Source organism: Lonchura striata, chromosome 1 (assembly GCF_046129695.1).
Source record: "Lonchura striata isolate bLonStr1 chromosome 1, bLonStr1.mat, whole genome shotgun sequence".
NCBI lineage: Eukaryota > Metazoa > Chordata > Aves > Passeriformes > Estrildidae > Lonchura > Lonchura striata.
The window spans coordinates 113,835,849-113,863,169 of record NC_134603.1 but is presented as its reverse complement, the minus strand read 5'-3'; the positions used below and the strand labels follow the sequence as shown (position 1 = coordinate 113,863,169).

Genomic DNA, 27,321 nt, shown 5'->3' with positions numbered 1-27,321 from the left:
GAGGGGCAAGGGAGGGAGGGGGCATGAACTGTAGCACAGGGATCCCACACTCAGGAGGAAGCTGGAAGGCATTTAGGCTTTGTTACCATGCCCAAGGCATGATAATCTGGTTGTGTCCTTTCATCTTTCTTTCTTAGTGGCAGCATCATGAAACACTTGGCTGATAACTTTCAGCACTGCTTAGATCAGTACAGCTCATTGATTAATAACATTTATCATCAATCTGAAGCAATGTTCACACAAAGCCCCCTTCTCAGTTCCATTTTATTAATGAACAATACTTGTGATATGAAAATACTCTTGAAATATGAAAATTGGCAAAATTTTACCCCCATATTTTATTGTAGTCAAAAACTGAGGACTCATTTCTGGCACAACTGTAATAAAGCATTTTTTCCAATATTTTGAAGTGCAAGGGTCTGAAACACTGTTGTCTGAGAGAACAATTGTATCTCCCTAATGTGAGTAGCCTACTTCTCAATTAGCCTATAAAAATAAACCTGCCTTTCCAGACATTAGTCACCAGACTCTCAGATGTTTTGCTTGCAACTAGAAACTGATTCATTAAAAAAACAGAAGTAGCTGATATCAAACAGGGATTCTGTTGAAGGGCAGTATTTTTATGAAAAATGTATAAGCTGATATGTACAAGAAAGGAAGGCAGCAGAGGGCTGTGCATGTGTAACCAGGGTCAGTATTTGAATCAGGATGAGTATTTGAAGGCTTACACAGAATTCCCTATGCTCTACTGCTGCTGCCACAAAATAGTAAAGAGCTAGACCAGCTTATCTAGCTTATCTATGTGTTTATACAAAGCAAACAAGACACACTTCAGCCCTAAATAATCCATTTACCTTTTCATAAAATTTTACTGGAGCAGAAAAAAACCCTTGCAGCATGACCTACTAGCAGTATGCACATCACCTTGCTATTAATATGTAGTTTCTCAAATAATGAAGCCTTAAACATTTAAAGGTTCTTCAAATGAAAATCAGCAAAAAATGAAGTTTAAATTTCAATTTGAAAGCTACAAATATTCATCATAAGAAAATAATAAAAGTACATGGTGCCAATATCATCTTTCTGTCAGATGCTATTGAACACCTAGAGAAAGGGATATTCCTCTTTACTTCACCACATTTTCACAGTTATTGGCAGTGAACAACTTTGCACTCTTGTGAAGCTGGAAAGGGCATCAAGTAGATGCTGTTAAAAGCCAGCCGGAATGCAAACTCATGAATTTGTCTACCCCAATTTTTAGCATATTGACAGATTTTGGCCTCCCAACATCCTTTCACAAAACAACTCTGTCCCATCACTGAATTGTGCCTGGTCATAGTGATTTTCAGATTCATGTGCCCTGAGGACAAATAATCAAACCATTCCCTCATAATTTCCCCCAAGTCATTCATGACTTCAGAGCTACCTGTGTAACTTTTCCTACCATAGGAAAAAAAAAAGCTGCTATCAGCAAATCCTGGAATTTCTCAAAAATAAAATCAATAAGGAGACTCAATAGGAGCTCTAGGCTAGTAATGTAATGGTCAACAGTGTAAGAGGTGGTTAGTAGATCTAAACAAACCTTAGGCATTTGATATCTAGAGTTGTCTACAGAGATCAACTGCTGACGCTGTTGCTGTTCCTATATTGTAACTTCAAACCAAGGCAATTTGGAGTGCATGGGGCAGGCCAGCCCCAGCCTTTTATATCATCTCTTCTGAAAGCAGGCTAGAAGACTCAACAGCCTTACTGGTACTACTGAGAAATGATTTCTAGCCTTATTCACCTTCTCTTCCACTCAAGAATATATGTGCTTTTCAGGAGAGGAAGGATTAGTGTGTTTGTGAAAGGAAACACCGTCACTTTGCTATCTCAGGCAAAGCAGATACAGCGGCTGTCATGCTCAGGACACGAAAACACCTCTATGGTCACAAAGTAGTCTTATGCTCAAAGCAGCATGCAAATCCTTTGAGGTGCTCTGTGGCACCAATGAGCTTAATCCACCAAGCTTCGTGCAATTCTGTTGAGCAAAACTTCTATGAATAGCATGGTGGAAACAGCTGAATGGAAAGGGGGAAGGATGGCTGCACCTCAGCTGGCTGGTCAGCGAGGGGCCCTGAAGAGCACAAGAGCTGGGGCTGACACCGTGGCAGCTCAGCAGATGAGGGGCCAAGAGAACACATCCTGCCGGGCTTCCTGGAGGACACTGTGGCATTGCATCCGGTGAGCAGGCCATTCAAGTAGCTCCACTGGCCGTGAACAAGCAGCTCTTGATTTCATTCTGTCTGAGGGGTACTGGGGTGAAGGTGTCCCAAAGGAACTTTATCCTAGCATTAAATCCTGCTCCAAGCTCTGAGTTAGTGATAGCAAACACTGTGGCAAAACTTCCCTGGTGTGCTTTAGCAGCTGTAACACTAACAGAACAGCAGCTATCCATAAACACACTGAAGTCTGATCCCAGGACCTGTGGTTTCTTCTAGTATTACCACAAGGAGGGCAGTTTTTTTTCATGGAATCCTGTAGAACACTGCCATTTGAGCAATTTCAAAATCATTGGGAGAGCCAGCAGACATGACAACTGTGCTTAATTTAGGGTAACTAATTTGGATTTGGTAAGGCAGATAAAGCATTTCTTATTGCAAAACATAACTAATTATGTCAGATGCATGTACATTATACACATATACTTGCACATTACAAAATGTGTATAAGATCTAGCTGGGAGAAAACATGTTTTTGGTAACTAAAAATGCAGATCTAAATTTTAACAGAATGCATGTTAGATGAGATCCCTCGGTACAGAAGGGCTAAATATATATTCTCAGTGTGAGACAAAGTTCACACTTTTCAAGTAACCACTGTGTAATAAGACATCTTCTAAAATACTTGCATTTAGACACACTTAATACTTATTTCTGCCCTGGTGATGCCTTGAATATAATGAACAACTTATAATTAGGCCCCTGAAGGTACTCCTAATTTTTTTAAACAAATGTATTATTTTTGTTAGCACATAAACTATCAAATACAATATATAAGTAGAATTTTAGGGTAATCTTTCTCTTTAAAGTATGTAGTTCATTGCAATGACTACATTTATTACAAGACTTAACAACAAGGAAAAAATTTCTGTGAGTGTCTAATTTTCAATTTGCACAGTAAAAAAAAAACATCTGGAGAGAAACCAAAGGCCTTTGTAAGTTGATTATGTGTCAGCCAATGTGAGGCTTGGCTACTTTATAAGAGACTGAAATGAGATTGTCTGGAAATTGCCTTCCATATTTTTTCCAATCTCAACAGAAATAAATGAAAAAAAGAATATGAAAAACTGGTTTGACTTCCATTTTTAATATTATGGGAAGCTGTAAGTCACACAGTAAAATGTCCTGTAGACAGAAAGGCATGAAAGTGATGGATTTTCTTTCAGATACACAAGACTTAAAATTTTCTCACTAGAGCACTCAGCTGCTTTACAAAGTTACAGCTATGCCTAATCCTGATCTGTTTTAGTGAAATCAAAGCTTCATTCTATTATTTTAATTTAAAATGGTAACACTTCTTTCTAAAGTTACACAGTAAACAGCTCTGAGCTAATTCTGGGGTCTATAAGGATGTTCAGTGCACTATCAAAACAGAGATATGAAAATTGGGAAGAATGTAGAGGTCATTTAATTAATTGGCATCCCATATGCCCACCCTCCAGTATGGAATGGTCCTCATTACCAGGGCTATGCTTTGTTTCATTTTAAATGGTCCCAGGGATGTGATTTAGTGCTCTATCAGCTATTCCCCTGTGATGGAACCAGACCTCTGATTTGGATTACAGTCAGCAGCACTTATAGGAGCCTCTGTTTCATTTCAGAGGATTAAAACTTGGTTTCAAAGATAATGAGAAAGAGCCCTTCAAAATGTCTCTCATACTGATGACTTGCATGGCAAAGCTGTAGAAGCCTGTATTTATTTGTCTTGGGATGAAACTATGGAGGAAGTAGGCAATTTGAAGGAAGCTCACAAGAAATGCAAAGTACAAATTATTTGGAGGCAATCCTCTTATTTGCAAAAGAGAGACAGAGAAAACACTCCTCAGATTCTCTAATCCAAACAAACATAGTAATGCAAACTATTTTGTCTTTGATTTTGTCCTGTCTGCCCTTGTTTCAGACTATGAATTCGCCTTGTAATGTCAGGGGGAAATTTCATTTCTCCCCGAAAGGTCATGCAACTGGTGGTTCTGGTAAGGAATGGGAAGTAAAAATCTCTTTTCACAGGGTGAATGCTGAAATTTGGTCTCTCAGAGTCATTCAATGGATGAGAGAAAGACTCCTGTCCCTTGCTACCCTGCCTATTTTATTTAAATATACCATCTCTTCAGCCTTCTATCACCTTCTGCCACCTTGTTCAGCACCCAGGCCCTTGGAGATGAGAATATCACCTCTTTTCTTTAAAACCACAATATATCAGATGATCTCTCCTTGTGCAATTCACTTGGACACTTAATTATTGTGACAACACTTGTTATTTAGAGAGCTCTTTCATCTTCAAAACACTTCACAAACATTAATTAACCCAAATCTATATTAATTAATCTGACAATTAATTTTCTATGTATCCAGCAATTCCTGTAACGAAGAATAAACTAGTGGCTATTAAAGTCATCGTAATGAGTTCACTTGACTTCAACAGATATGGGATCAAGCTCATTTCTTGAGTCTGTTTCTCTCTCCTAAATCTTGACTGCAACATGGTATTTTCTTCCCCAGCATCTTCAGCTGCTTTATCAAGAATACAACTGAGGGACAGCAAGAGAGAAAAAAAAAAAAAAAAAAGGAATCTGTAAACTGAGATCACACACACATAGAGTTAATCAGCTTCAGTTTAGGGGTCATCTTAAATCTGACACTCCACCTGCATTGAGTTTATGAAGATTGATCAGGTCAGTCCTTGACACTCTCAGACAAATCAGGGTTCCAAACACACTGCTACAATTAGGGAATTCAGGAGGCACTCAGATCATAAGCTGACTGCTAAATTATAGATTAACCCAAACAGACAACAGGGTGAGCGGTTGCAGCAAATTCCCCAGTCACTGTAAAACTTATGAAATAGGCACCTAAAGTTTTTAATAATCGTTGTAGTGCCAGTGGTAGTATTTCTCTCTCTCACGTACAGAAAACAAGGGGAATATGAAAGAAAAAGGAAAAGAAACATTTACTTGAATGGAGGGTTTAATGGTATTTATGCAAGAAGGTCTCAGACACTGCCTTTCACAGTGTTTTGTTCAAGTTTATAATAATCCTTAAAATAATACAAAATTCCCTCTGAAGACTTCATCAAAACTCCTATGCTCATGAAGCAGTATGCACTTAAACAAATATTTCTCTTAGCTTATTAAATATACACCTCATCTTAATATTTAACCCTAATTTTTTTTTCTTTTCAGCAAGAAGCAACATTTTATTATCCAAAATTATAAAAATTTATTTGATTGTATTATCAAATTAATCAGTTAATTCCAGAGGAACTTTGCTGAAAGTTCAAAACAAAATAACACCCTTGAAGTGGCTAATAAATAAATAAATATTATTCAGTGAATAAAGAAAGAGTGGCATTCTCCAAGAATGAGACAATTATTCTACAGATTCCAGGAAAATGCTTTGACCTAATGAAAAGGAAACAACTTACTGAAAAAGAAATTTGAAAGTATCTTTTGATTCATACTAAAGGCATGTAAAGGTTGAGTCCCCCTTCTTTATTTTTGAATAAAGAATTTTCTACAAAAAAGACTCAATTTGCAAATACATCTTCAACAACACCAGGGTAAGCAAGCAGGGAATGATTGGCTCCACTGGCATTAATTTGGCGAGTAAATTGAAGGGAAAATGTAGAACTGCTTAGTTAATCAAGTATGACTGAAATCACCCAATCAAGAAAATAACCAGCAAATCTAGCCTGTGCTGTAATTTGTTCCTGGTGCCAGTCTCTTTCTACATGGAATTAAAAGCCTGAAGAAAACAGCAACAATAAATGAGCCTTCTCTTAGGGAACAGTATAAAATCCTTCAGTTCATGCCTTTCCAATCATCATTTGACACTGCTTGAATTGCCTTTTAAGCCACGTGCTTTTTAAAATCCTGCAGAAATTATTGCTGTTGACCACAAACTGTATCTTTCAACACTAGTGCTTCAAACACTCTGACAGCTAAACTGTGAAAGAATAAAAGCACTAATGGATTTGTCTGACTAAATTATTCCTTGTGTTTTAAGCTTTACTTGGTCTCCTTCACAGGTTCTGCTCAGTTACTTTCAATAGTGGCTTTCAGAGATACTGAGGGTTCATTTTATAGTTTATAATACACGTGTATAAGCAGAGCTGTAGTCAAGTATTAAAGGTCACTGAAAACTTATTGATCTAGAGAACACAGCAGCAATAACTCAGAGAATATAAAAATATCCACTGCTATTTACTTTTCCTTAACTCAGAATGGACCTGGCAATCTATAAGAAGAAATTTCTTCTCCTAACGATCCATCATTTTGCATGAAAGAGTCAACACTTTTATGAAATCAGAAGGAAACAGAAGGTTACAACTGTCTGAAGAAGACCCAACATTCCACCTCACAAAATGTAATAGCAGACACTGGGGAAGAGATTGTTATATTAATAACAAATTCTCATGCAATGATTTCAATTAATAAAATTAAAATCAAGTGATTATCTATTTACATCCAGAACAATGTCAAGATCTTTCTTGTAAGCCGTAGAGCTTCTTCTATTAATATTGTAATGAGGTTCACATTATATAAGAATATCAACAAAGCAGAAGCAGCACTGCATAGATTACTAATTTAAGCAAAGTGCAGGTCTTTCAAGAAGCCCTTGTTAACAATGACCTACGAAAAAATGTAGAAAATTCACAGTCTATGAAAATTTACATTGGAAAGGGACCTATTTATCAAGATCTTAATATGGAAATTAATTGAAAATGACCTTTAAAGTCCCGAGTGCACCTTGCTAGGACTAAGAGCATCATAAGTGCCCTGGGGCTTGCAATCATATGGAAGTAGACTTCTCAGCAGAAACCCAAACAAGCCCTGTGCTAAGACACAGCTACTCCAACAGATCAGATGGGCAGAGCCAAGGGAGTCAACTGGACATAAAAGAAAATAGAGAAAAATGTCAGAACCAAGTTTTAAACTCATTAGAAGTGCATAGGAAGAGGCAACCTTTCCATGGTTACCAAAAAAAGAAACTGTCTGGGGGCTTCAGGCTGCAAAGAGCCATTCACACACATACACACACACACACACACACACACACACACACACACACACACAGAGGCATTATAACCCAGTGTTATGGAACAGCCCTGGTAACCATGGCTGCATGTCCCACTCACAACTGCACCAATTTCACTGTGATCATCATCTGGGTCATGCAGGGATGAAGCAGTAAACAAGCTGAAAGCAATGATATAATTGCAACATACAGACTTTTGAAAGGTAGAAAAATATCTAATGGACATGCTTCCTTTGAAAATTTCCCCTGTGTAGGTAGAAGATGGAAAGGGCTTTCTATACAGATATGACATGTGCTTCCCACTCTCCTAGTAGCTTATCAGTTCACCTTGGCAACATTTTTATTCCAGATTTTTTTTTTCCTCAGTTCCTACTTAACTTGTGAACATAACATCTTTTGAGGAGGTTCTCCATACAACCTCAGCAGGAGATAGAATTATTGAATGTTATATGCCCTGTTTGGCCTTTGCCTAACAAGCACCTTGTTAGGCGTTTATTTCCCAAGTATTATAGCACCTAATACCAAAACAAAAGAAGATTATTTTTCTGTATACATTCCCAGGACTTCTCTAGAGAAAGAAGAACCCTGCAACTATTAGAATGAGTGGGCAGTAGATGATCTCTACCAGAAAGTTGGCACAATCCAATCTTGTATTTCAGATAAACCTTTTGACGGCAACATAATTCACGTGCTGAAATCAGATTTGAATGCCAAAGTTTAACAATTTACAGGACTTTCACCAGAACATACTAGGATAAACCTGCCCTCAGGAGTAAAATCCTCACTTGGATTTGTCAGTAGTTACTGTTGTGATTTGAAAATCTTTACATTATCAGAAAAGCAATGCACTACTTCTGGATCAAAGAGGTATTTTTTTCACTTCAATGCATACACTAATTGTTCTGTTAGCATTAAAAGAAGGTATGATTGGCACTGAAGTGTGACCAGACTTCTTGGATGGTTTCAGTGTCTGGGAAGAAAATCTCAGTAGTTTCATAAATCTAATATATCCTTTTCATAATAAAACCTAGAGCAGCAATAATTGTAATAAAGTTTTATAAGATGTCCTTAGAGGAATAAAATGTTCATTATTCTCTGCATCACATTTAAACAAAGCAAAATTAGTTTTTTCTTTAAAAGCCCATAAGGAATTAAAATTAACAGACTTTGTAAAGAATGCCAGCAAAAGACTTTTGGCAGACCCTAAATATTGGTTGCTTTGATTTTAGTGACCTTGCTCATCATATCTTTCTAAATAGACATTTTAAACCAGAAAGTTTCAAATGCTCTGACAGTGTAAAGACTGCTTTGTGTGCAAGACTTATGAAGAGCAAACTTCCTGTAAGTTGAATGACTTTCTGTGAGTTGTTTTAGGGTACTTTTCCCATGTTAATCCTCATTCCCCATTACAAAAATCTGGCCACTAAGCTCAGCACCCATGTGAATTCAGTGGCAGAGATGAAGGGCCAGGACTTCAGGCTTCCAAGTAGCCTACAGAAGTATACCAAAGGTAGGCACGATTGCAAAGTGCCTGCAGTTGAGAATTTCCACAAGCTGGTAGCTCCTTCTGAGCCCTTCTGGTGCCTCTTCAAGCCTTAACTTTGGTTATGCTTTCAGAGTATGTTAAAAACTAACAGCAGGAAGAGACACGAAACTACCCAGCCTTATGCAATTACTGCTCATAGTGATCAAACAATCTTGGCAAAAAGCTGGTGCTCAGCAAGGCAGCTGGAATACACCAAATCTCCCCCACGTTAAATAAGGCACAGGGAATTCTTCCAACACTTAGCAGTAACATATTGCTATTACTTTATGAAATGAAACAAAGCAACCAATGTCAAATTTTCCAAAATATGGTAATGCAAAGAGTGGAATGCTTAGTCAATCAAAGTAAATAAAAGTATAAACAGTCATACAGTGCTATACCAGTCACAAACACTTAATCTCTCTAATTCTTATGATTTTCACTCTTCTATCCTATTTGTCATCCAATTCCTAAGTTATAGACCAGCTATAAAAGAAGCAAATAATTATCTGGCAAGTATTATATGCTGTCTCTCAAATACAAGTTATTTGGGTGGCTGCTCTACCAAAACAGTCTCATTTTACACTCACCAAAAGTTATAAAGGGCCTGAATTTGAAGTAAGTATCAAGATTTTTTATTATTTTACAGCCATAATTAGTTTTAAAATACTCCTGTACTTGTGGATGATCTGATGCAAATGTTAGTACTTTTTGCTTTTCTGCAAATTGCTGAACTGTAGCCTCAGGCAAATACTCATATATCTAAAGCAAGGCTGAAAACATTTGCATATACAAACAAAAACCATGAAAAATTCTCCCAGAAACAGGGAAAAAAAGACTGTCTTGAAAATTCTCAGTAGGTTCATAAGACCCATCTTGCTGTGGTTTTCTTCTTCAGCCATTCATTCACTGACTTTCCCATATCTTCTCTACAGACAGTCCTAAGGGACTACTCTTGTTCCTCTTCTCCCTTTTCAGCCTGTTTTTTGGCAGCTCGTCTGCAAACAATTTTGACTACTGTCTCTGATCATAGCTCTAAAGACCACCTTTATTCCCAAACCCATCTTCTTCATCTTCCCACACTGAAATCTGAACCTTCTCACCTCAATTTCAGAGATAAAAGCATTTTTCTCCCTGTGGAAGCTCATTTCTGTACCCTTATGGATTTGCCACTTGTTCTCACATCCTAGACTTCATTTTGTTTGCTTCTCTTCTTAGGTTTTCTCACCTAAGTCATTTAAAGACCACATGCACACAATGTGATGAAGGCAGTGCTGTGCTAATTCTGCTTTTCATTTCAGTAGCAGAAATCTGATCCGTCTCTTGACTGAAATTTATATGTTGTTCCATAACAACAGCGCTAATTTTGTGAACCCAAGCATTCCTAAGACTGCTTTTTTACCCTTTCCACACATCTGTGATGCGCACTGTAACATATCCTCACCAGCATTTTATTTTTTCCACCTGCAGTAAGTAAGGAGTGAAAAACGACAAGAACCCTTCTGCAGGGTTTTGCAGCTATAATGATGAAAGAAGCAATGTTTGCAAGGACAAAATAAAATTATATTAAGTAATTTGGTATAGTAAGAAGAAAATAGTCATACTTTTGGGTCCAATATCCTTTCATCAGGTCTAAAAGTCTGAATAGACACCAGGGACCAGTGCTCTTTGATGTTTTTTTAATGTAGTATTAGCCTTAAACCTAGTCAGAAGATAAAAACAATTGGATAAAGATTTGATTTAAGAAAAATCAACCAGAAGAAGATTATTTTTTCTGCACAAAGCTCCAGGTTCCCAATTATCTTGCTGCCAACTAGAAACACTAATATTACTATGGCACATGTCTTTTTGTGGCCATCCTACTCTTCAAGTATAATTAAAAAAATCTCATATTTCAGTGTTTCTTTTACAGAAGGCCTCCAGATATAAAAGTGAGGAAATAGTAGTTAAAATTGTGGTAGGGCTGCCTCTTCCCCTGAGTATACTTTCACCAGTTAAATGATGCTGGATTTAAATTATCCAACTGATTGGGAAAAACAGCCCCATCATTTTTTGAGGTTACTGTAAGAAATATAGAGCATAATCTACTGATGACAGTGGATTACCACTTCTCTGCATCCTTAATTTGATTATGGTAATCATAATGCAGCTGTGTGATCCTCTTTTCCATCAAAGAAGAGGGAAGCACAGAATAACAATCCACAGTTGAAAAAGAGAGACCAACTTTTCTATGAGTAAAACTATTAAAAAAGTAGGAATTACTTCTGACCTTGAGCCTGCGATCCTGGTCTCCACTGCACAGAGAATTTACAGACACTTTAAAAGTCTTCCATGCTGGATTTAAGTTATTCATCACAACCTGTAAGTGAAAAGAAGAAAGAGAACCCTTAACATTTCCACATCTCTCAGCAGAATGCTAACAAGAGGCACAATTCTCAATACAGTGCCTTCACCAGCAAGAGAAGAAAGCAGAGCTCAGCTGGAGTTTTCAGAACTACATCCAATGAGATATGAGCCCTTGAGGAGCTGGCAGTTTCTAAGACTCTTCCTCTGGAAAGCCTCCAGAAGGAGCAGGAGCAGCAGATGAACCCATATATACCCACAGATGATGCTACAGATATTGCTCCAGCACTGCCACGCCTCAGTGGGAGATAATTGACAAGGAAAAGGTTGTAGAACTGAAGTGGAATGGAAGCAATGAAAGACTGGGCAATGGGGATGGGCAACATCAATTTACAGGTACATTGCCTTGCTAGAAAAATACTGCGGAATCCATAACAGCTTTATAACCCCTAACACCTGCCACAGCTCCACCCTATACACTTAAATACCATTTTTTAAGACAGTGCCAGTCATAACCACAGAGCAGTAATGTCACTGGGTGATAAGAAACAAATGGTAAAGCACCCAAATTACAATCCCTGAGAGGACAGGGGGAAGAAGCAACATGGGAAAATGGGAAAATATTATACAGTGTGTAGCCTGGTTTCGGCTAAATCTTGTATTTATATCTCCTGACCTTCCAACAGAGTATCTGCCAGTTTAATTAGGTTTGGACCTTTGGCTTCATCTTCCTTTACTGTAAGGTGCATAAGTCAAGACCTGATGCCCATTAGTTAATGACACTAGAGTGTAACACTAGGAAGTGTTTTTAAGTGTGTTTGCACACCTACATTTAAAATAATTTCCTTTAGTGACATGAGAAGCATAAACTATGCCTCCTCACAGCCCATCTGTGTCCTTGGAAAGTGAATTCAACTCTACTCCTTACCTCAGTCCTGTGAACAAGTTGTTGGGTTGCATCATCATTCACCCGAAAAATCTCCAGAAAAGGATCAGATTTGCTGAAAAAATCCTAAAATAAAATATAGGACACGTTACTCTTGAGACTTATTTTTCTTTGAGCTTTTCAGGCACAATGCACTGGATTCTTCCCCGACTGCTAGTGAAAAGGAAGAGCCAGAGTAGTTTTAGTGAGACGTCTTGGTGTTTCTCAGGAATACTTCATTTTTGTCCTTGTCTCACAAGGATTCCTGTGGTACTTTTGTGTTCTCAGTTTGACTATTTAATCATGGCATGCAAAACTGTAAAAGTTCATTTTACAACCTCTTCCATTCTTACACCCAGCTCAGTTTCCTGAGCATTAGCTCTGTCTTCCACCTAGCTTGTTTCTTTCTGTCTCCACGCCTGTTTGGTCTTTTGACACCAGTTTTCTAACGCATTGCACTTTGAAGCATATTCCACACTGGGGTTGAATTTCACACTGTTCACCTACCCTCTCAAAACTGAAGTTAATTGGCCAAGGCATTGTGCTGCTACCAACTAATACAAGTACTGTCAAAATGGATTAGAGATGGTTAGAGAAGCAAGTCCTCTTCAGGGTGTGGTAACATGGCTCGTGCTGACAAACAGAGCAGTGTAATGCAGGAAATGACTGGATATCTCTAGGCAAATCTGTGACAGACACCAAGGTTCACATTCACACACTGCAGAACACCTTCTCCTAGTCTTGTATCCAGCTAACAACCTTAAACTTTCTTACACAAACCTAAATTAAGTTGCTTTCTATAGCGCTGCTTCAGTCTGGTCTTTTGTTTCAACATCTCAATTATTCTGGACACGCTGGCTTTGGGGGAGAAGAATAATTGGCTGCTCACCCAGGAGTGCAAAACCTTCAGATTTCTTACTGTGCTATGCTGAAAGAGTAGGGTTTAAAAGCACTAAGTCCATTTCCTATATTTTAAGTCCCTTCTTAATTTTCTTCCTCAAAAGGGCCACATGATTAACTTTATGCATATGAATATTATTCTTCTGTATAGGTCATATCCAAAACCACAGACTCCCATGTCAATTTGGGGAAGTGAGAAATTCTGTTCAGTATCCAAGTGTTTCTATGGTAGTGTAAAAATTACTCTAATATATGTAATTCTACTAATTTTTCCTCACTAAATGTCCACCATACCTATTTTTGATTAGCTGCAAGACCAGTGGTTTGAGAACAACTTTGAATAAGATGCTAGACAAAGTCTGGGCTTGGTAAAAATTATTTTTATGGCATTTTTATAATTCCACAAGTTCTAAATAAAGAATTCAGGGCTTTGAAAAGGAACACCTGAATTTGAATATCTGAAGAAGAAAATGAGTCCCTATGGACCACAAAGCCTTGAGCAAGGCTCAAGAAACCTAAAATCTTGTCATCCCCTAAAAATGACATAATGTTGTGTTGAGAGTGCTGTTTTGTCATTGATCTGCTTCTTTACTTTCTAGAGAAAACTTAGTGACCCATTTAACAGCTGATACAAAGCATGTGAAGATTTAGTTGTTAAATCCTTTCACGGGGAGCATGGAATAACAAAGTTGTATGTTTGGTTATTTGTTCCAGCTACATGGTAAACATGACATTGTATGTCAAGACCTGTAAAACTGTAAAACCAGTGCAAAATTCAACTAAGTAACTCTAGATTTTGCCTTAAGGTCCTGATGTAGATTTAATATCTAGATGCCACTCAAAATTTGAAGCTTCTAGGATATGGGAGATTTTGGTGATCAAATCCTGCCAGATTACCAGTGTGTAGCAAAGAGAACAAGCAGAGAGAGAAGTTGCTGGTTTAATCATGGTGACACGAAAATCCAGAGTGCATAGGCTTAAAAAAGATTGAGCTGCCTCTCCTCACACATAAGCATTCTGATTGAAGCTTGATAAAAGCTTAATGTTCAGAGCTTCTTTATCAAACACTTTATCAATCAAAATTTGATAAGTTATTTGAAAGAAAGTACCTCAAAATGATACATCCAAAGAACACAACCTGGTGTGCAAAAAAATTCAGAAAGGAAGCCAAGATTTCATTTAATGCTCAAAATACAATATTATTCCTAGCTGAGTATCATAAAGGTACAACAGCACATCAGCACAAAGGAAATAATTTCTGGTTTTCAGTACCAAGATAATACCACATAAAAGGAAAGATTTTAATGCTGGATGGTGGTTTATATTAATCTCCCTCCAAGGCAGAAACAAGGCCTAATTACTATCAGAATTCAGGTATGAACAAAAAAAAAAAAAAAAAAATCCTTCTATATTGGAAGTGCTTTGCAAGAAGTGGAAATGATAAGATGAAGAAACATTTGCTTTCACAATTAACTTTTTTTGGTTGTTATGCTGAATCTAGCAGCTTTGCATTATCCCCCAAGAATATCCTCTGAAAGAAGAATAGCTGCAATATATTGTGCTATTTTAATAATATTTAAATGAGTAATGTAATATATTTGCTGGTGGTATAATGCACATTGTTCTTGCAGCAGTTATACATTAATAACACAAGTACCTGGCCTAAACTTTAAAAATCTAGACGTATCTGTTTCTAAGCACCTAGTTTGACACATTTTTAGTAGATTAATTTTCAGAGCCCAATAATTTTTAAAATTCAGACTTGGGGATCAAGTCAAAGGTCCCTTAAAAAAGGGCTGAAGCAACCAAAAGACTATAATTTTGAATACTATTCAACAGGGCATTTGATGAGGTTTTTTTTTTTTTTTCTTTGGTAGCAGTTTAATACCAGGGAACTACATAAAAAAGCAATATTAGCTTGTATTTTGCAGATATTTGCTGGATAATCCTTCCCAAACAATGGTAACTGCTTCTCTCAGAACAGGAGAAGCAGTTTGCCTGCCTCAGTGCTCATAATTTATTATAGCTATCATAAAAAATGTAGCTTCTTGTTATGGTAATTGTGACACAGCTATTAATGCAATAAAACCTTTGCAAAAGTTATTGTTCCACAGTGAAGTGTTCTCAGTGGATCTCTTGAAACAAAGATGTGCCATTTGAGCTGACAGGGCTTCAATAAAACATGTAAAAATAGTTATACCTTCCAAATAAGCACTGTAATAAAAAATATAACAGTTATTTCTGCTAAAGTCAGTTAACTAAAGGAAACTTTCATATCCATAATTTTCCTATAATTTTTCACCGAATGTTTCAGCCACTCCAGTAGGAAAAAATTAAGCTTTGTTCTGTAGCTTCTCTAAAATTCTTGCAGTTTTACGTCAAGAGAGTAAAAAACATGCAACAAACATCCTGCCTGTTAAATCTTATCAACAAATTTTGTTTCATTTCCAAAAATGTATTGTTTGAGTGTTTTTCCTTAGTGTAGGAAATACATATATTTAAGGACCCCAGTCTGGATCCTCTTTCAAAGATCTCCTTTAAGGGATGAAGGAAGAATATTCCTGTCCATTCAAGATGGTAGTTGACGGAAAGAATTAATTTTTCTTTTTATCCAAAGAGCACATACACGATATTCCCCACACCTTCCTTTACCCACAAGTTGTGAGGCATTAGGATTCTACTTGTCTTCTGCCACTCTCACAGCTACCAGTGCAGGAGCCCCAGGGCTTACCAAGGTGACCCCATAGCAGAGCATGAATGACTGCTTCCAGAGGCTTCCTCTGTTTTTCAGGAGATTCCAACGCCAGTTTCAACCCTCAGTTTGTTTCTCTGATGTTACATCTGTACTCAGCTTCTCTGAGTGGGCAGAGGCATGCAATACTATGCTTTGGATTTTACAAAATCATCTCTTCTCTGTTCTTTGGTGTTTATTTTCCTTTCTGTGACATCAGAGCTCTCATTCGTTTTCACCAATGGCTGAACTGTGAAATTTAAGTAATTTCAAACCTTAATAAAAATAATTACTAATAGTGCCTTGCATCTAATGATGTCAAAGTTCATTATAAGCTGCACACTTTTGTTATAGAGGAAGCAAATCAAGTTTCAGCCAGGTATTGAGCTACATCTTTAGCTAGAGGAAATTGAAAGACTTTTTTCAATGCAATAGATTTCCAGAGATTTTCATCAGTTGAAGACAGGATTTGGATTCAGATAAGCCATGATGAGTCACTGCTTGATTTGCACACTACATAATCCAAGAATTCTTTATTAGATGAAGCCCACCCTGACTGGACATGTTAAAATGGCAAGAATGACAACACTATTGCAATATTTCTGACAGATCCTTCTCACCTCAATCACTCTCTAAAACTGTTGCCGAGACAACACTGACCTGGCTCAGAATTGCACTCCGGCAGTATCCTTTTAATTTATACCAACAAGAGCTAGAAGCTATCAATAATGTTTAATACAGATTACATTTTGCATTTGTGGAATGCAATAACTAAGTGGAGTCCTATTATGTTGTTTATGTCCTTTCCTTTTTCCTAGATGTGATAGCATGTGGAACAGGAAGAAACTTGTGTACAAGTTTGGGAATTACCTCTAAAGATATCTGTCTCAAGAAAGGTTGTTAAATTTACATTTTGGCAACTAAATAAATTATGCAACTCAAAACCACTCAGACCCCAGCAACTCTGAAAGAGGAAAGTAATTTATCTTTCAGATAAGAAGCAAATTCAGGTCCTGATCATTTATGATTATTAATGTTCCTGAGCAGAGTAAAATTTTGTAAATTTTATAAAGTTTATTTTAAAGTTATATGCCAGTACTATTCATCTTTCAGTGTACTTTCTGCTTGGCTGAGATTTTCCGGTAGTTTCAAGTGAAAATATTTTTCATAAGTTACAACCCAGTTTTGTAAACCTGATGTATAAGTATCCAAAGGTAGTCTCACTGATTTTATTTTAAGCTACTCTCACATCAGATGTTTACAAGAACACACTTGGGGCATCACCATCCTAAGCCTTTTTATAGTTCTGCCATATGTTTCTAATTAGAAGCACCTTCCTATATAAGAAGGGGCTATATACTTTAAAATATTCTATGTCTGCTATTACACTGAAATGACAGAGAGTGATACAAGCAGACATCAGGTTTTCTTGGACTGTGAATTGAGATGCTTATTATATGTAAATGGCTAAACAATAACAGATATTTTCAGAAAGAGGTATTCCTTATAATGTTGAGTAGTGTTTGAGTCAGTGAAGAGTTTTCTTCCTAGAGAGGGAAAAGGTTTTTAACAAATATGCAAGTCTTTTTCTCACATTTGAGCTACATTTTGTTGAACAAAATGTGTATCATGACTGAGCTGTTATGAAGTTTTCTAGCTGTATTTTAGGAAACTTCAATGATAACATCACTGACTCCTCACAGAAAGTTCACTTCTCTAAACAATTCTGATCTGTGGCATTTTGCATAATTAAATTGTCTTGGTTGTAGTGTAATTAACTTGTCTTGGTTTTAACTAGATTCCCTTGAGGTTTTTTTTTTTTTTTTAATTACTTTCAACTCAAGGAAAGCCTCAATGTGAACACTCATCTGAAAACCCTGATGTGTTTAATAACAAAAGGTAAAAAATATCTGTCATGGAAAATCTCATCAAATTATATTTGCAGGCATTCTTATATCTTTCAGAAAGGTTAATATCAAGCAGCTTACCTTGTCATCCAATTTCCGTGCACTGAATGAAAGTTCAACGTAGTCATCGTTGCCAGATAATTCCTCAGCGATCACCTAAATGGAAAGCTACATTTGAGCTGTGCATGGTGTAATGGAAGGGGAGAATGATGCCATTTTTCAGTGTGTGAAAACTGCAGATCCCGTTTAGGAAACTGAATTGTGGAATAAGTTAATGTGTTTCTCTTTGCCATCAGGAAGGACATTGCCTTGGTCAGCCCCCAAACCTGAATCACTTTGTGTCATGCAGCTATGCCTTGTCAATCACCTGCCAATGGGCAGACACCCACATCCACGAGGGATCCCTTTCCTCTGACCAAGTACTCTTCCTCAGACTGGAAAGCAGAGAATTCCACAACCTCACAGTGTCCAAGGGGACAAAAACCCTCTACAAGAGTTGTATCACTTGGGTCTAAAGCCCAATTATTTTTATGCCACTTCAGCATCATTTGGCAAGATAAATGAAAAAAAGAGTGAAGTCACCTGTCATTAGCTGCCATGAAAGACACATTTACAGCAGGAGAGCTCTCTTGATATAGCTTTTCTGCAATAGCCACATTGGCAAAACATTTTACCGCAGACAGAGTGAGAAGAAAGTGATCCTAATATAATATAGTGTGATTCTTTCAGATGATATAAGCTCTATCAATAATGATGCCAGTCTCTGTGCTGTGCAATGTTATAAAAAATCCAACAGAACCAACTCAACTAGTTTCCTAAGTAAGCCATTAAAATGCCTCAGCGGGGAGAAGGCACTAACCAAACCTGGGATATATCACTGAAAAATATTCTTTGAAATAAACCACATTATATTCTATTTGACAGCTTTGAAACTTTTTCCCCATTGTAAATGTTCTCCCCATGGATTAAATCCATATAACCCCAAAATAACCTATTTTCTGGGTGTTTCATGTTCATGACCACACACAAGGCAGCCATGCCTGCTTCCCAGATAGGCTCCGGCTGTCTCCACCGCTTCAAGTCCTTGAGGAGCTGCTGGGAAAACACAAAAATTTGCCAAACTGGTTTGGCAGCAGCTACTGACTGCACCCCAAAACATCAACCCATCAGAGGTGCATAAGACACCTCTTGTGAGCCTATTTCAGAAAGGGCAGCAGCTGCCAGAGGCAAGAGACACAAAGGAAGGAGAGGTAGGAGGTCCACAATGCCACCCTGAAGAAGATCCAGGAGGAGGCATGGAGAAGGCCATGATGTGGGGACACAGCTGGAGATTCACTCTCCGGAGGAGGTGGTCCATGCTGGAGGAGGCATTTCTGTGTACACCCGCAAGTAAGACCCATCCTGGAGCAGAGATGCCCCTGAAGGGTGTGCAAGTCCAGAGCACAACTAAGAAAATGAGTGAAAAAACCTCAAAGAGCAGCAAAACATCCCTACTATTTTCTGATCCTGACCTGTGTCAGAGAGCACTTCATCACAGGGACTGAGCACAACATGAAGTGAAGGCAAAGGGAGTGAAGTCAATGAAGGAGGCAGGAGAGGTGTCAGAAATGGAGCATTGGGAGGGGCAGGAAAAGTATTTTCCCTAGCAGTCTTTTTGGTCCTATTTGTTTCTCAGTAGTTAAAAGTTTACTTTGATTGGCAATTCATTAAATTAAGTAAAGCTTAACTGGGCATTAAAGTACCATCACACAGGCACATATGTGGTGTGTCACATCTTCCAGGCAAACATCAGCTTGCTGATGAAATATGACCCATGGAGTCTGACACATTTCTCTTCCATGTAGCCTGATGGTTTAGAAGATCTGGTTAAGCTGTGTATGACCAGCAATGCTCTGGGATTTGCACACCAAATTTCGTAAGTATTTTAAACTGAAAATAATAAACCTGCTCTTGTAAAGATTTACAGACTTCTAGCTGGAAGAGCAGAACAATGTTCTGTTTGCTTCCCACAGCCATATTATAAGATAGTGTGGATGAGACATTATACAGTCAAAAGGTGAATAAAATTCCAGCAAATTTGCTAAGCTAGGAATTTTCAAAATGCTTTTAAAACTCATAATTAGGAAAATAGTTAGGAAAATAGTATTTCCAACTTCCATACTTGACAGACACCTGGTATGTCCCCAGGTCCAGAAATTATGAGCATTAATCAGTTTTTAATTATTCTGTTGAGACAAAAAACTTTTCACACAGTATTTTTTTGTCTGGGTTCAGTTGTGTCCCGTTCAAGTCAACTTGCTCTTTAGAACTGCTCGACAGAAGCTAAAGCAGATAAATAAGGTCCATATTTCATGGTTATCATCCAGTGTGAGGACAGCAGGGACTATTAACTCATTTTCTCTCATCTTCTGTTTATCCAGTGATTTAATTTTTGCCAGAACACTCCCCTAATAAGTCTAATAATTTTAGTTGTACTAGAGCATTTGTGTTTTTACAAGACTAAATTACTTTGTGCTCCTCAAAGAAGACAGAAGGGAGGTCCAGAACACCACAGGGATGGGTGAGATGAAGTATGCCCAGATCATCCCAGCAGGCAAACCATACCAAGTTATTTAGGGAACAAAACTCTCTCCTGGTTCTATTCAGCCAAATGAGTGGGGAACTCCTTTCCAACCCCAGACCAAAACCAAGTTTACTGTATGCATTTAAGCAAATCAATTTCCAGCCAAGAATAAAGGAAAACATCTAAGAAATCAAACTCCCTGGCCTCTCAGAAAGTACCTCAGAGTCTGCTGTCTTTTTTGCAGCTGAAGGCAGAAAAAAAAAAAAAAATCAAACAATCAAGCCAGAAGAAAACCATCTGGCAAATCACACATTAAGGAAAAAAATCCTTCTCAGTCTCATGAGGTAACAGAGCAGATACCCCAAAGCAGATTATTTTATTATAGCCTTCATCTTAATGCAGAGCTGCAGAAGTCACAAGCATGCCAGGCTCAACACAGACAAGATTGATCTCCCAAGCAAGCCAGCACAGAGAAAGATAAAAGAGAGGTAATACACTGATTTTCAAATTTCAAGATACACATGGGGCTGGCTTTGACAATCCAGTCCTTAGTTGCATTACAACACATCTAAAACTGATCTCATCAAACTTTTTTTTTTTTTCCTGAGAAACTGGAAAAAGCCCAAGGGAAAAGAAAGATGTGTCAAAGCAGGTATAAATTAATTTCTAAAGGTTCTAGTAATTCAACTAAAAGTATTCAAGAAGCAGAAGTTACTTGCTGTCATTGAAGTACCTTAAAAGTAGTTAATAGTAAGCATTGTGTCTTTTTACAAATAATACATTATTTTTTGCCATTTCCTTAAAGCAAGCATTTGTCAGAAACAGTGCAAATCATCAAATAAACAATTTAAATAGATTTCTCAATCAAGGGTTGTTCTGGTGGCTTAGCAGGATGCTTTTAGAGAGAATTAGTCACTTTAGATATTTGTAAATAACAGAAAAATAAAAACATGCTTAAGACTGACTTACTGTTATAGATGACTTTCCTGCTGTGTTGCCATGTTTGAGTAAGGACTTGGAGAGCTTCCTCTGAGAAACAATCTGCACGAAAATAAAAACAATGGGAAAAATAATTAGAATCTGTAGTAAATACATGGTTTATTGTAATTTCAGTTTTATGCTGATTTTTTTTTTTGTTTTTTTGTTTGCATCAAAGTACTTTCTCAATACATGATCAGAGTTAACACAGTAAGACCACAATCAACAAGAAAGGTCCCCCACGAAGCCTGCACAGGATGCAATGGAATGGGGTCAAGTAGAATGGGGAGAACAGAATTCACTGCATTGAACAGAATAGTGAGAAACACGTGGATTTTCCTCAAGTATTGCAGTGATGGTGACAGAGGACAGAAATAAGGTTTAACTGGACTAAAAAGACAATAAGAAGGGAGCTGTAAACAGCAAATCTATCAGAGATACCTCCAAAACTCAACTCATTAATTTTTATTGGAAAGTGAAGTCCATTTACAATGAGAAAAATTTTATTTTACCTCAAAATATCAGCAGCTCTAAATTCAGGGCAGAAGCAAGCAAGCTATTCCAAGTTCCAAAACTGTCTCCTTTACTTACCACATACCAAACTTCCCCTAGAACTCAGCATTATAAATGAACTTGGTCATTAACCAAATTGTAATTATACTTCAAATAAATGGCATCAGAGGGACACTGACAAAAGATTTCATCTGCCATATCAACAATAACTAGCATCCCGTTATAATTTTGAAACATTTAAAACCAGACCAGTGAAAGTATTAGAAAAGGAATAAACCTTACAATAATGCAGAACTGCTAAGATACAGTAATGTTCCAGTGTATTAGTCACCAGTAAAGCTAATGGTATATTAATTTATTTAAGTAGAAAACTTCAAAATGTAGGCAAATGTAAAGGTAAATCAAAACACTGCCTAGAAGTCACAGTATTATTTGTAATCTGACAAAACTGTAGTAACAATAGTGATGTGCAGATAGTGAGTAAAAGGTTGTATCCTAAGAAAAACATTCAAGAGATTCTTGAATGTGGCTTTTATACCAGAAGTACACCTTTCCTCCTTTCCACATCCAACAACACTTGGACAACTTCTTCCAGACAGCTGATCTAAATGATCCACAAATGGAGATCTCTGGAAAATATGCCAATATATTAGTTGTAAAAGAATGGAAGTCACCAAGTGAAAAGGAGAGTTCCATACCCTGCATGAGAGTCCTGGGCATCATACAAATTTCAGCAATAAGCCACAACAGTAGGTAATGGCCAGAGCTGCAATGCTCTGAGTAACACAAAGTCACAGCCAGTCAAAAAATGTGCTGTGAGGCAGGAGTGAATAGGATGCACAATTTAGCCTAACATCACAGGGGGGAAATATATCTGTCCTGCCCATCAATTTGCTGAATCGAACAGAAAATCAAAAGCTGCACCTCAGATGATCCTCAGCTGCAGTTGTAATAGAAGCAGCAAGAGAGAAGCAAGTTTTAAACAGGAATTAAATGTGAGACAGGAGAACCAGCAAATGACAGGACAGCACATCTGGAATCACTGTGACCAGCTTCTTGTTCCTATTGCAGCTATACCTGACAGGGGTATGTCTAATCAGTTCTTAAAGAACTTAAAGAGAAACACTCTCCTCTGGAAATTTATTGTATTCATTATCCTTATGTCAGTATATTTTCCTAACAGCTAATCAGATTCTCTGCAGTTTAAGTGCATTATTTCTATCTAATGCTCCATGAATAGGTAAAACAATCTTTTTCCCCTTTTCAGGCAATCTTTGCATCTGAGGACTTATCAACTCCCCACAGTCTTCTTTACTATGTAACCCAAGTTTGTCCTATTTTTCCTTCTTGACCAAATTTCCTAGCCTTGAAACCATTCTCTTTACTCTCTGATGAGCCTTCATGGAGTGGCTCTTATACACTCTTAGATTAATGCTCAAAATTAGGCATAATAGCCTTGGTCCTTCCCCTGAGAAGCAAGAGCTTCTCATTGGAAGGCTGATAGGCTCCAGAATTACATTTGCCTTATTTTAAGAACACCATGATACTGTTAACTAATGTTCATAATAGTGAACTAATGTTCATACTGTGAACTGTTCAGATTGCCAGCTGCATTTTTTTGCAGCTGTCTATTAGTTAAATGAACAATTTAACACTCCTTTTTGGACTGCCTTCTATAACGCTGTTCTGTTGCCAGCATCTCCCTCAATTTTCCAATTTTTTGGATTTCAACTCTAGTGTTGGTCAGTGGCAACAACATATAGGACTACAAGTAAGATGACAGTATTGCTAGGATTTAGGCAGTTCTTTTGCTTCCCTAGAATCTTGGAAATACTGTTTGCAGTGACCCTATAAGTCATTCCTACATTTATCTTCTTAAAGATAAAAGTCAGCTAAATAGATTCAAGTACAAATCATTGCACTCCTGTGAACTGTGAGGTGCAATTCAAAAAAATCTTTTTTGAGATTCTCAGATAGGAGGTACTACAGAAGTATGACAGATTATTCTTAACATATAATTAAATTATGGGGTCTGTACCAGCCAGACAATTAATTATGGCAGCTGAGGAGCTGAGCCCATTTATCTCCATGAACAAAGATGCTCAAGCAACTTTGTAAAATACATTAAACTTTTCTACTGAAAGTTGTGGTTATCGTCCACCAGAAACCTTTTCAGATTTCTTACATATACATAGCCATGATATGAGATAGAACTTAGGTGGGAACCTGTCCTAGAGTAGCCTTTTTAGAGACAGCAGGCATTCTCCTCCTGAGCTACCCAAACTTTTGCAGCTCCCTTTGCTGCTTTCCAAAGGGTCACAGCTTTCACGAGGCGTTGCACAGCTTGGGAGCTCCTGTGCAGGTGGCAGATAGACAGCTCAACGTTCCAAAAAGGGTAATTTATTCTGACGTGCTCATTAGTAGGCTGCATTAATGACACTCACTCTCTAAGCCAGAAGCATTGTTCTGACACAGTAAGCACTCTGCATATGTAAATATGTGTATTTGGGTGCAATTGTTTACCAGTTGTTAATTAAGTGGCCACTAAAACCAGTCCTCCACCAGGCAAAAATGTGCCAACATCATTGCCTCAAATTGTAACTGTAATTGCAATAACTGTAAAGGAGTCTGTTTTTCATAGCAGTAATTTGACTATTTTGTTCATGCACTGTACAAAAAGGGTCTCACTGGTTTAAAGAATCACTTCTAGGGAACCTGCCATCAATTATCTATCATATTTTTGTTAACGTCTCAGTGCAAATCTTCTGAACATTATTATAGAAAGCATTTGCTGACCTGATTTCCAGACAGCAAGTCCTAAACAATGATAACTTGAGGGACTAGCAAGCATTAGTCTTAGTTCAGAGTTACAGAGACAGCTGAGCTGGCAAAATGTCTTACAAGAAGGTAATTGACTACAAGCCTTTCATTTGTCAGGAGTCTTTGGCTTGACTCTGACTTCAAAACATTGCAATTTAAAACTTCTGCTTCAGAGAAAAAAAAGGGTTTTTCCAAAACTCATGTGAAGAAGTGCAGAAAGTAAATGTCTTTCTTCTTTCTAGAACACAAATAGTAGAACCCAGTTCAGCCTGAGAAAACCTCATTACTTTTCGAGAACATGTATTTTCACAAACATTTTATTAGAAACATGACCTACCAGTCAGCAAATGGATGTTGAAGACCATCCTTGTTCATGCTGGAATAGAGTTAATTTTCTTCTTAGTAGCTGGTACTATGTTTTGGATTTAGTATGAGAATAATCTTGATAACACATTGATGTTGTGGTTGCCAAGTAGTCCTTACTCCATTTCAAGGATTTTCAATTCTCCATGCTCTGCCAGAGAGGAGGTGCACAAAAAGCCAGGAGGGAAGATAGCCAGGATGGCTGCCCTGAACTAGCCAAAAATATATTTCATACCATAGACAGCCATGCTCAGTATATACACTGGGGAGACTAGGCTGAGAGCTGCTGATTTGCTAAGGGATGGGCTGGGCAAAAGTCAACAGGTGGTGATTATACTATGCATCACTTCTTTCTCTTGGGTATATTTTTTTTTCTTTCTCTCTCCTTTTTATTTCAGCTGTTGTTATAATAATAACAAAGTTTTATTTTGTTTTAATTATTAAACTGTTCTTATCTCAAGCCATGAACTTCATCTTTTCTTTCTGATTCTCCTCCCCACTGTGGCAGGCACAGGGCAAAGGAGGAGTAAGTGAGAAGCTGCCTGGTGCTTTAGTTGCCAGCTGGGGTTAAACTACAACAATACTTTTTAGTGCTCAGTGTGGAGGACTCGTACAAGGGCCAGACCTCAGAGGTATAAAAGGTGAGACTAAGAGAAGTGAAGTCAAGTTCATTTTCAGCTACATAAAAACTACTACCCAGTTGTGGCCTAAGAGCAGCACATGTCCAGGAAAAATGTCATACTAATATGTTAGCACAAGGTGGAAATGTTTCTGAGAGGAAGCATGTGCACATGAAGTTATTCCTACTTATCAGATATGCAATCATCTCAACAGAACATCATCTCAGCTAGATTTCTGGTCTGAAGTGATAAGGGATGTCAGTCCTGTGGTAAAATGGGAGTGAAATTCCCTTGAAGATTATCTTAATTTTCCTTATTACATACAAGCTCTTACAAATGCTCAATATTGTTGAAGAGAAATCTGGACTTATATCTCCATTTGATTCTATTTCCAATTTAAAATAGCTAAAAGAGGCTTTGCACTTTTTTTTCTTTATTATTTAAAAAGTATGAACAGATGCAAGACTCTAGATAAAAAGCACCAAGGCGCTGACACCAGCTGTGTACTGAGCATTGCTCAGCAATCACTCAGAGACAAGGACCCTGATGAAGGTTTCCTATCTCTTGTGCCTGAGTCGTGACTAATCAGCACTGTGTAAGATGAGCAGTGAAATATAATGACTTGTTTAAGAAACTTTTAAAATGTCTTTCTCTAGGTGGTCCTTTCTTAACCAAATATAAGGAAAACTTTCATTAATATAATGCAGAATTCCCAATGCTCATAAATCGAGATAACAAGTTCAATATGGTTTTTAACCAAGTTATTCCAACAACATTGATTTAGCTTTGCAAGGTATCACCCTGAGCCAGAGGTCAAGTGTCTCAAATTCTTTATTTGGACTGTCCTTTTCAGCACATTGGGCTTTCTTACAGGAACCCCAAATTTAGTTATTTACACAGAGATGAAGCACAAATTTCCCTCAATCACAACAGTATACAACTTCAAGGTAACATGAAGAAGTCTTTGTATCTCTCCTTGATAGCAGGGATAGGCAAATAAATAACTTTTATTTCCTAGCACATCTGTGTTAATTCTTCTCCCATACGTGTTATTCCTGCTATATATAATTTCATAGTTGCTCAACTTTCTTCTAGCCAACCTAACTCTTTTCAGGACTGCAAAGAACACGTAGTCACAGTTTAGTAGCAAATTTCCCTTTATCCAAATGCCTTTTTCTCAGACTGAATATTCATGATTAAATATATTTAAGTGCAGAGCCCTTGGTGGAAAACACACTTCAAGGCTAGAGAAGCAATTCCCCACCAAACAGCAGTGGTACATATAGAAACAGAGTTTTTTTCTAACGGCATCCTCTAGAACCATGTTGATATATCAAGGAAAGAAAAGTAGCAATCATACTCTTTCAAAAAAACATGTCTAAAATCTTCTTGCACCAACCCTTGCATTGTGGCTTAATCCCAGCCAGCAGCCAAGCCTCACACAGTCACTGCTTTACTCCACCCCAGTGAGATACAAGAGAGAATCAGAAGAGTAAAAGTGATAAAAACTCATGGGCTGAGACAATAGCAGTTTAATAGGTAACTATTAAAACTAACCACTGCTATATTGCCAAGTTTGAGTGTTGATTTTAACATATACAGTCAAAATAACTTGATTGTATTCACAAAATCCTTTTAACCCTTGATGCACAACAAAAGAAGGATCCTGTGGTACATAACACTTGAGACATAACCGTATCAAAAGTATTTTCCAGTTATGCTACATCCTCTCTTAAGCGCTTCCCTTCTAGTATAAAACTACAACCTTTAAAGCACCTTTTTCACTGCTACAAAGTCTCCCAAATGAAGGACAGCAATACTTTTGTGATATAGCTGTG

At 37.5% G+C, this 27,321-nt stretch overlaps 1 protein-coding gene across 2 annotated transcripts in view; it reads right to left on the bottom strand.

The window, feature by feature from the left end:
* CPNE4 (copine 4) overlaps positions 1-27,321 on the bottom strand; it is a 226,561-nt gene that overhangs the window by 75,456 nt on the left and 123,784 nt on the right. For both annotated transcript variants that reach the window (XM_021531234.3, XM_031503894.2), the window contains 4 exons: positions 21,159-21,230; positions 17,708-17,782; positions 12,092-12,175; positions 11,090-11,179 (listed from right to left, as the gene is read on the bottom strand). In XM_021531234.3, coding sequence (XP_021386909.1) covers positions 11,090-11,179; positions 12,092-12,175; positions 17,708-17,782; positions 21,159-21,230 — 321 coding nt within the window. The remainder of the gene's footprint in view (positions 1-11,089; positions 11,180-12,091; positions 12,176-17,707; positions 17,783-21,158; positions 21,231-27,321) is intronic.